We start from the raw sequence: 10,447 nt of genomic DNA, 5'->3' as shown, positions 1-10,447 counted from the left end.
CCTGCAGCTAGACTCAGCTGAACTTCCTAGGTTGGCAACACTTCATGTATAGTTCTAATACTTTTGCCACCTGAAGCAAACAGCCAACTCACTGGGAAAAACCCTGATGCTGGGAAAGACTGAGGGCAGGAGGAGAAGGGGACGACAGAAGATGGCATCACCAAAATAACAGACATGAGTTTAAACAAACTCTGGGAGATAGTGAAAGAAGAGGAAGTCTGGTGTGCTGCAGTCCATGGGGTCACAGAGTCTGACATGACTTAGGGACTAACAACAGCAACACGTGTACTGTCACATGTCATTTAGGGCAAACTCATATCATCTTCATGTCCTTTCCCTCGAAAAGACATTGAATCTTAAGCCTGGTTTCTTGTGAATTTCACCCCAGGTACCTTTCCCTTGGCTGATTCTAGCGTGTATCCTTGCACTGCAATAAAGAGTAACCCTGGGTGTAATCCTGGGTGTAATGGAGAAGGAAATGGCAACCCACTCCAGTCTTCTTGCCTGGGAAATCCCATGGACAGAGGAGCCTGGCAGGGTATAGTTCGTGGGGTCACAAAGAGTCAGACACGACTGAGTGACTGAGCACAGCACGCATATATATGTGTGTGGAGGTGTGGAGGGGAGTGTAATCACTCCTGAATCTTGGGAGTCCTTCTATTAGTCAACTTTGAGGATGGCCTTGGAGACCTCTGACTGAATGAAACAAGGAATTTCCTTGTGGTCCAGTGGTTAGGACTCAGCACTTTCACTGTTTGGGCTTTGGTTCGATCCTAGTTCGGGAAGTAAGATCCCATGTGCCCTGCACTGTGTTTAAAAAAAATACTACTTCTACTAACAAAACATATTTAGACATGTCATCTTGCTGTAGTAAGCTCTGTTACCAAATCTAGGATCCCGGGCCAAGGAAATCCAACAGTGAATACATTCTACCCCAAAGAGGCTTTAAAAATACACACACAAAACAAAAGACACAGAGAGTTACATTCAGTATAGACCTCACCCTTGAGACATGGTTTTCTTTAGGGGCACTTGTCAATATAAACCACATAAAATGTCCAAAACCAGTGTGTCACCCCCAATCTGCAAGTGAAATCCATCAGTACTAATTTCATGTGACCTGAGAAATAAGTACTCTTCCTGTCAAGTCCTTGGGAGGGATCTGCCTGTCAGGCATCCTCCCAGAACCAGGTCTGCTCCGAGGCCCTGCTGGAGCTCCTGAACATGGGCTCAAGGCCCTGCATGAGGAAAGATGAACACGTAAAGACTCAGCAAGTGCCCCTTAGGGGAGAATCAGGGACATGGACATCACCACCAGGACACAAATGCTGGCCCTGCCTGTCTCAACCCCCAAAAAAGACAATAAAAAAAAATCAAAGTGGGTGTTTTCAAAGTCATAACTTATACTGGACCTTGTATGGATTCAAAGCATCCTATCCCACAGCATTGCTGGTTTCAAGGACGGTTCTTTATGATACAGGAGAGGGTATGATGAGAGAAAAATCTGAAGTCCAGCGAAACTCAGCTAGCTGAAGTCTAAGGCCGGTACTTGCATGAACACAAAACTTACAATGTGAAAAAATAAACTTTCAGCATGAGAACTGTGACACAGTAAGGAACTCCATTTGGACATCTCCCTGGTGTATGACACAGAACTGCCAAAACCTTTAGAAATGTTTGAGTGGTACGGATGAAAGAAGTATTTTATTGTTTCTCATAACAAGCGTTTACTAATCATATCTGAGTATTTCTTAATGAGGTAACCTGGATGGGCCCCTAGAGAGCTTCAGGATGGCAGCTGATTGCCAGAGGAGCCAACCATGTGACTACAGAGGTGAAACATTCAGGTTGACCCCCCCAAACTCTTGGGACAGAAGAGGGACTGGAGACTGAGTGTACTCACCAACTGTCAATGACTTAATCAATGATGAAACCTCCAGAAAACCCCCGTGAGCAACAGTGCACAGAGACCCTCAGAGTTGGACAACACATCCACCCACAGGGAGGGTGGCAATGCCCAACTCCATGGGGACAGAAGCTCCTTTGCTTGGGCTCTGTCCAGAACTCACCCAACATATTCCTTCATCTGGCCATTCCTTTGTATCCTTTAAAATAAACTGGTGGTAGTAAGGAAAATGTTTCCCAGAGTTCTGTGAATATTCCACCAAATTCTTCAACTTGAAGAGGCGAGTGAGTGTAGGAACTCCTGATGTTACAGCTGAGTCATCAGAAGTGGACACAACATTAGCCCCCAACACTTGGGACTCCCATTTAACTGAGGACAGTCTTTTGGAATCTGAACTAGGTGGTTAGCGTCATTGCTGGAGTGACAGAGAGTTGAACAACTGCTTTGCAGAGTGTGGAAAAACCTACTCACATTTGGTATCACAACTGTTGGGAATAAAAGCACTTCATTGAAACAGTGGTAGGAAAATAAGAACAAAAAAATAGACTGATATTTACAAAGATGACCTGCAAAATGAAGACAAAAGGTCAAAGAAATAGAAAGCACATTATAGTGACACAAAGAAGGTAGGAAGAAACTCAGCAAGCACTGGACAAATTAATCCATTCCATCAGTAAAATATACTGAACCTACTTTACCTGCAGTGTCAAGCACTTTGCTGGCACTAGAGACAACAATTTACATGGGCTTCCAGGTGGCACTAGGGGTAACAGAACCTGCCTGCCAAGGCAGGTTAGAGGGAAGAGACACCGGTTCAATCCCTGGGTCCAGAAGATGCCCTATAAAAGGGAATCGCAACCCACTCCAGTATTCTTGCCTGGAGAATCCCATGGACAGAAGAGCCTGGAGGGCTACAGTACATGGGGTCACACAAAGTTGGACATTACTGAAGAGACTTAGCACAAATAAGGGTAGGAGATTTTGAGTGCCTTATCCCAGCAAAGCAGTTCCTGGATATCCTGGAGTCTCGGCTCATGAGCAGAAAGGGGCTGACCGTTGGGAAACATGCAATGATTACTGCAGAGGTTTTCACAAAAAAAACATCAATACTGTCAAAAACAGCGAAAATAATAGTACAGATAAAGGTAAGGATGTTGAAAAAGATAAAGGTGGTCACCAGGAGAAGGATGGTTTTAGTAGCTCTGGACTCAGGGGAGGATATGGAGGAGATGTTGGTCCTACGAAAGTTTTGGACCCTCTGCTTGTGCCTGGACAGGATGAAAACCGTGGAGCCACTGGCCAAGATCATGAGCACAAAACATAAGGCATCAGGAAAGGAGAGTAATACTGCATATAATGAGTCTTCAGGTTGGCCATGACTGACAGCGCTACAGTATCCGAGATCTTTTCTGTTTGTGGTGCTTCTGTTTCTCAATGTTCCGCTCATATACATAGGATAAATGACATTCACCAGCATGTTCAGGGTCCAGCACAGGATAACTGAAAGAACCATGCATTCGAGAACTTTCACTTTAAGTTCTGCCCATTTGGCAGTCCTGGGACTGATGGTGATGGCCTGGAAGACACTCAAGAGGAAGGTGGTGCCAATGGACACTCCCCTGCCAACTACACGAACATACGGGAAAAATCTGCATGCAAAATCACTGTCCATGAAATGCCACTCAAAATTTTTCACTGTATCATGAAATCCACTGGAGAACACAACCAAGATGCTGGCTACAATAAGATTCTTGACAATCAAGTCTATGGTTCTCAGCCTTTGCCCAGTGCAGCAAAGGAAGAAATAATGGCAAAGAACAGAGAAATTCCCCAGCATTCCAAATATAGTCTGTGATAAGAAGATCACTTCTACTGCCAAATCCTGGGCAGACATGCCGTCAGGTCTCAGTGACTGATGGTTTTCTTCTGAGCTAGAGGATCCTGAATGGGAACACGAGGCATCAAACACAGGTACAATGTTAACTAAAACCCAACATTCTCCACTTACCAATAGTTCCTACCTTGAAAGGATGGCTTACTTCAAGTATTCCCGTCAGTTAAGTGCTTCCAAGAGTTGAATGTATAACCATTAAAGAACACTTTCAATGTATGAATCACTGCTATGAAAGCCACATTTGCACGAATGTCTTTAATCCTCACAAATTCATGAAACAGACACTGTTATATTATATATAAGTATGGGGCAAACATCAGCATAGAGAAATTCAGTGTTAGGTCTAAATTCACTCATTAGATAGGAACAGAAGGCTAACAGCATGTGACCCTAGATCAGCTTGTAATAAGAATGGTGCACTTAATCGAGAATACACTTAAATGCTAGTCACCTCTGTTCTTCAAATAAACCAGGTCTAAATTTGGTTTTGCTTCTGTACTTTGTCATTATATTTAGGTTGGTGGTATTAATATTTTATTTTCATATTTAGGTAGTGACAATATTCCATTTAGTCCTAAAGACTCATTTTATAGGCAAATATTAACTTTGAATAAAGCTGTAGAAAAAAGTTAAATGTAGATGCACTGCCTCACAGCATAAAACTGCAGGTACCTTCTCCTGACAAAGCAGATTTAATGAATACAAGAACGGCTCAATGTAAGGATGGAAACTGAAAGACTCATTTACTTTCATTCCTGGACAGAAGTTCAATGGAACAAATCATAGGAACCATGGGACAGCAAATACTGATGCCTGATTAATGCTGTATGGTAGGTTTTATTACTAAATCCAAATCATATATACATATATATATATATTAATACCTGAGTCAAATAAAAGTATTAACAGTAAGGCAAGCTTTGTGAAAGATATGAAAATACAAGATGCATGCAAAATCAAGTGTTAAGGTGAGCAATTTGTGTACAGTATAAATGACATATATTTTTGGATGGGTTTTATAATATTTAAAAGCAGCAGAAATATCACAAAATACACATGAGTCTAAAAATGATATCTGAAACATGTAAACTTCTGTTTTTCTTACATGCTGCTTCGCTAACTTTAAGCAATAAGAGTTTCTCCACATTCTATACAGATACAGTTATTAAATGTACTAAGCACTTCATACACCCAGAGTTAGAGAAAACACTTCTACTCCAGCAACAGCTGCTAGACACACTGTTTCGGCACAGGATCAGATGATTCCCTGGTTCATCCTACTTCTTACAGTATGAACCACCCTGGGCACACTTATCAACCTAAAAAGTATGTCTATGATTCCTGAAAAGTACTCTGATCATCAAACTGGCTTAGGAACTACAGTCCTTTACCATATGAAAAAACAGATTTCATTATCACTTGCTTAAACCACAACGATCTGTCAGTGAAACATACGTACATCACACTAGGAGCCATCAGGAATTGGTGAAAGGTCTAGGACCCCATCTCCCTTTTCCACCTCAGTTCACACTCAGGATTTATCCCGCCTTCCTGCAGGGCTTTGGTGCTGACCAGGTTTATACACAGGAGATTCCCTTAGTCCAATATCTTCACTTACCAGATTCCTGACTCAAATCCTTCTTTTATAGATTCTACTTAACAGATGAATGTAGAGAAAACCACTGTTTCTTCCTGCTGCCTGGATGGTGGGGTCAACATCAAGGTCAAAGCAATCAGCCTGTGTGCAAGAGGGGTAGCTCGACCCTGAGATATGAGCTTGTGATACTATGACTTCACCTCCCCTCAGAACTGCAATTATCATGTCACCTGTAGTAACGCAGGCAGGAACAGGCTTGGGAGCTGGGATTATTTTTGAAAACAGTCTCCCAGTTGCTAATTACCAGGGACAATTTTAAGTTTCAAGTTAATATGTCTAAGAGACTATTGGAGTGCGTTTGTGACAGATACTTAGTTTTTCATGATCCCTGGAGGCAGGCAGTGCTCACATGCAGGGAACAGGAAGTACTTAGGTTTGACACGTAAAGGACTGGCTGCAAGTGTGTGTCTCAATGGAGTTCTGCCTCGCTGAGAAATTCTACATAGAACAGTTCTTTCCTTATTTCATACGCTGAGCTGAACCAGCAATTAAGGTAAGGGCAAAGAAATGGAATTGGTCCAAATATGACTGTTTCAAAAGATACACAGGTAAAAAGAAGGACATGATGCCAAGGATCTGCATTAGATGTCACTTCACTCATTTGCACAACTCAATACCAATGAATATGTAAACTTTAGGAATACAAACTTTACTATTGACCCTCACTAGTGACAGGAAGCAGAACCAACTATTATCTTTAGAAGAAAGAAAGAAGGTTCCTAAAAGTTCTTGAAAATAAAAGGACCAAGATCAGATAGTTTAAGAGGGAGATTCTACTATTCATGTAACTGTCAGATAAGCTAATGCTACTCAATCAACTCAAGACCAACAAACGGGTAATTCCCTGCTGGTTCAGGGTTGAAGACTCGGTGCTTTCACGTGCAGGTCAGGGCTTCAACCCCTGGTCAGGGAACTAAGATCCCACAAGCCACTGGCTGTGGCCCCCCAAAAGACAGCAACAAATGATCAACAGAATCCTCCACACATATTTTTGTGGAAAATTTTGAGTAAGGAACCATGATTGTTCTTTAAATTAAGAAACATATATATTTATATGAAACTATTCTGTATATATAAAACGTTGAATTCTATTCTTAATGTTTTCCTGTCGGGAGCCATGTTAGGCATTACTGACAAAATGGAGGCACGGCCCCCAGCCCCTTCTCCTCATTCCGAAGGCACGGACCAGGGATTAAGGAGTTAGGCCTTATAATTCTGACTTGTCTTTTCCTCTCCTCAGCTGAGTTGACTGAAAAGGAATATTAAGGTGCTTATTGTTCTTGAGAGGAGCATGAGAAGGCACAAAGCTTTCTGCAGCTGTGCTCAGAAAATAATTTATAAAGTTAATCATTGACATTTGTTCAAGGACTTTTACAAAAGAGTGTTCCAGGATGAGCACATAGGCCATAGCTTGAGGCCATGGGAGGATTGCTATTTGAAGCCTATTTGTGAGGAGAATGTTTATGGCAAGGGAGTTTACTGAATTTAGGGCTTAGAAATAATTAAAACAGTTAGAAGTTAAAGATTTAAGGAATGTTGTAAAGTTAGCATATTTTAACTATAGCTTATAGAAGTTAGGAATTTTTAGAGACACTATAGCTAGAAGCCTTTTTAAGAGATAGTGAGCTCAGGATGTTAGGGGCAAACGGGATTTAGGAAGATAAGTAGTAACCTGAGGAATGTAGCATGAGTTACAATGTAATTACAAGTTAACTATAGGACAGGAGGAAGTAGATAACAGATGATAAGGCTGATTCTGAGAGAGTCACTGAAGCAAGAACTCTGAAGAGCAACAGTGATTTACGGAGATAATACATCTGGGAAAGGGAGAATTGAAAATGTCAAACCTCTGGCCTAATGTTTTTCTAAAAGTATAAAACAGAATCTTAAACTTGAAATAAACAGGTAGTCCAAGAAAAATGAGAAGCTGTCTCATTCGCCGATACTGTTCATCTTTTCAGGTTGAATCCCTGGCTGCTGGAGTTGGACTCCGGCATTTTCCTATACACAAATCAACTCTTTGAACTAGGTTCATGATGGAATGACTGTAATATCAACTCAGTTTCTATAGCAATTAAGATGGCCAACCCAACCTACACAGAAACACCCCCCCCACACACACATGCCAACTCACCTACACAAAGATGCAAGTAGGCATGTGTGCACACTCATACATTCAAACATGTATTTATATACATTAACATGTAACACGCGCATACACAATCACTCTTGCTCTAGTAGTTTTCACTGAATCAATACACACTCAAAAGCATCAATACACACACTGAACACATAAAAACTGTCTTATATATTTATAGGGCAGCAGTGGAGAAGTAGACATATAGAATAGACTTACGGACATGGGGAGAAGGGAGGAGAGAGTGAGATGTATGGAAAGAGCAACATGGAAACTTACATTACCATATGTAAAAGAGAGAGCCAACAGGAACTTGCTCTATGGGTAAGGAAACTCAAACAGGGGCTCTGTATCAACCTAGAGGGTTGGGATGGGGAGGGAGATGGGAGAGAGTTTCAAAATGGAGGGGACATATGTATACCTATGGCTGATTCATGTTGAAGTTTGACAGAAAATAGCAAAATTCTGTAAAGCAATTATCCTTCAATAAAAAAATAAATTAAAAAACTGTCTTATATGAAATTTATGAACATTTTCATATCATAAATATACACAGTCATAGGAACTCAGAATTACACTGTTTCATAAAATCACAATCATCATGCAAGTGTGTCTCAGTAACATGATCTTAGGCAGAACAGCTGCATTTATAGACTTCTGACAGTCTGAAAATGGGAGTCTTCCTACATTTTCCAACCCTTCCAACACTGTGAAAATCACAAGGACAACATTTACTACAATAGACAGCATCTAAAATGTGCAGTCAACACTGCCACCTGATGTTAACACACGCTCTGGGAAACCTGGCGTATTGGGGGGAAAGACAGTGTGTGGGTGTGTCATAGAGTGGAGCAGGAATAGGCCACAGGGAAAAGGAGCCTTAATGAGGATAAGAGGGTGATGGGGTGAAACTGGGGGCACAGGGTCGTAGAGTGGGCAGGGGAAGAGAAACGACAGAGAGAGAAAAGGGAGAGGGAGTTTAATGTTGGTCAAGTACTAACACACAATGCCAGAGATCAAAGTGCAAATGGGAAAAGTGGGCAAGGGAGATACTACATAGAGGACTTGGGGATCTGGGTTGGTAAGGAGGATCATGAGAACCAAAGTTCCAATGGGTAGAGAAGCTCATGGGCAAAAGTGAGCAAACGGCAGTGGTGGGTGGGTTTATAAAACACGGTGTGGGGAGAAGGTGACTGCACATGGAGTAGGCAGGTCCTGGTAGAGTTAACAGTCCTAGTGAGATAGTGTGCAGGGAAGGGGATGGAGCCTGGGGAAGATAATGGGCACAGGACATGAGAGCCCTGGAGAGGACAATGGGCATGAGAGAGCCCAAGAGGCCAGGTAAAAGGATCAGTACTACACGGCTGAAGACCATGGATGGAGTGTGTGTCTGGGTCCATGGGAGCAATGATGAGAGTTGTGCTGTGCTTAGTCAATCAGACGTGTCCACTCTTTGGGACCCCAGGGGGCTTTCCTGGTGGCTCAGATGGTAAAGCGTCTGTCTACGATGCGGGAGACCCAGGTTTGATCCCTGGGTTGGGAAGATCCCTTGGAGAAGGAAATGGCAATCCACTCCAGTACTATTGCCTGGAAAATCCCATGGACAGAGGAGCCTGGTAGGCTACAGTCCACAGGGTCGCAAAAAGTCAGACACAACTGAGTGACTTCACATAGTTCACATATAGACTGAAGCCCACTAAGCTCCTCTGTCCATCGGGAGTCTCCAGGCAAGAATACTGGAGTGGGTTACCATGCCCTCCTCCAAGGCATCTTCCCAAGCCAGGGACTGAACACAGGTCTCCCTCATTCCAGGCAGATTCTTTACTGTCTGAGCGATGGGCCAGGGAAAATGAGAGTACTGGGTCACAGAGAGCACAGGGCATGGGATGAGGTCTCTAAATTGGGGGCAGATGGTCAGCCAGATGAAAGCAGTCATAGACGATGGACTTTGCAGGGGTGAGGAGAGCTGAGGAGGGTTAGACTCAGGTCCCTAGAGTAATGGTCCCAGAGGGGTGGACGTCAAAAAAGTCATAGAATAGCAGCAGAGAGTTCAAAACTGAAACCTAAGGGAGCTGGATGGAAGCACGTGGAGTTTTAGTGGAGGTCTAAATGTCACAGGGTGGAGATGAAGGATGTGGTGGGGGAAGAGAGGTAGATTGAGAACGTGGATGGTCCAGGAGTGATGTCAGTGGCAGAGGGAGACTGGAGGCCTCAGATTCTGCCTTCCATCTATTCCCACATTTGTGATCCAATCACAACATGTATGGTTCCTTTTCCTGCTGCTGCTAAGTCACATCAGTCGTGTCCGACTCTGTGCGACCCCATAGACGGCGGCCCACCAGGCTCCCCCGTCCCTGGGATTCTCCGGGCAAGAACACTGGAGTGGGTTGCCATTTCCTTCTCCAATGCATGAACGTGAAAAGTGAAAGTGAAGTCACTCAGTCGTGTCCGACCCTCAGTGACCCCATGGACTGCAGCCTACCAGGCTCCTCCGTCCATAGGATTTTCCAGGCAAGAGTACTGGAGTGGGGTTCCATTGCCTTCTCCATGGTTCCTTTTCCTAGTGAACTGTATTTGACATACAACATTGTGTAAAGTTAAATTATATAACATGTTTATATTTCATGATTTTGTAAATTGTAATATAATCACCCATGTAGTCACAGTATCTCACCCAGATTACATGATGATCAGTTTCTTGTGCTTAGAATAATCTTGATGATTATTATTCACTATTATTTTCCACATTCACTGTATTGCGGGTTACATCTCTAGGACCCAGGATTGTAATAGTTTCAAATGTATCCCATTAAACAACCTATCCCCCACTCTCCAACCCATGGTAATCACCAT

The 10,447-nt window shown here is 42.9% G+C and overlaps 1 protein-coding gene across 1 annotated transcript; it reads right to left on the bottom strand.

The window, feature by feature from the left end:
• Positions 1-1,390: 1,390 nt before the first annotated feature.
• On the bottom strand, positions 1,391-4,078 carry LOC139177316 (vomeronasal type-1 receptor 4-like). The gene has a single exon (XM_070772271.1). The coding sequence runs from the start codon at positions 3,798-3,800 to the stop codon at positions 2,850-2,852; it is 951 nt and encodes a 316-aa protein (XP_070628372.1). The 5' UTR covers positions 3,801-4,078; the 3' UTR covers positions 1,391-2,849.
• Between the last annotated feature and the right edge of the window lie 6,369 nt (positions 4,079-10,447).

Source organism: Bos indicus, chromosome 18 (assembly GCF_029378745.1).
Source record: "Bos indicus isolate NIAB-ARS_2022 breed Sahiwal x Tharparkar chromosome 18, NIAB-ARS_B.indTharparkar_mat_pri_1.0, whole genome shotgun sequence".
Classification (NCBI taxonomy): Eukaryota; Metazoa; Chordata; class Mammalia; order Artiodactyla; family Bovidae; genus Bos; species Bos indicus.
This window is presented reverse-complemented; position numbering and strand designations above follow the sequence as displayed.

What these genes read in the sequence shown, in the direction of transcription:
- LOC139177316 (XM_070772271.1), bottom strand. Translation starts at nt 3,800, where the DNA reads ATGTCTGCCCAGGATTTGGCAGTAGAAGTGATCTTCTTATCACAGACT.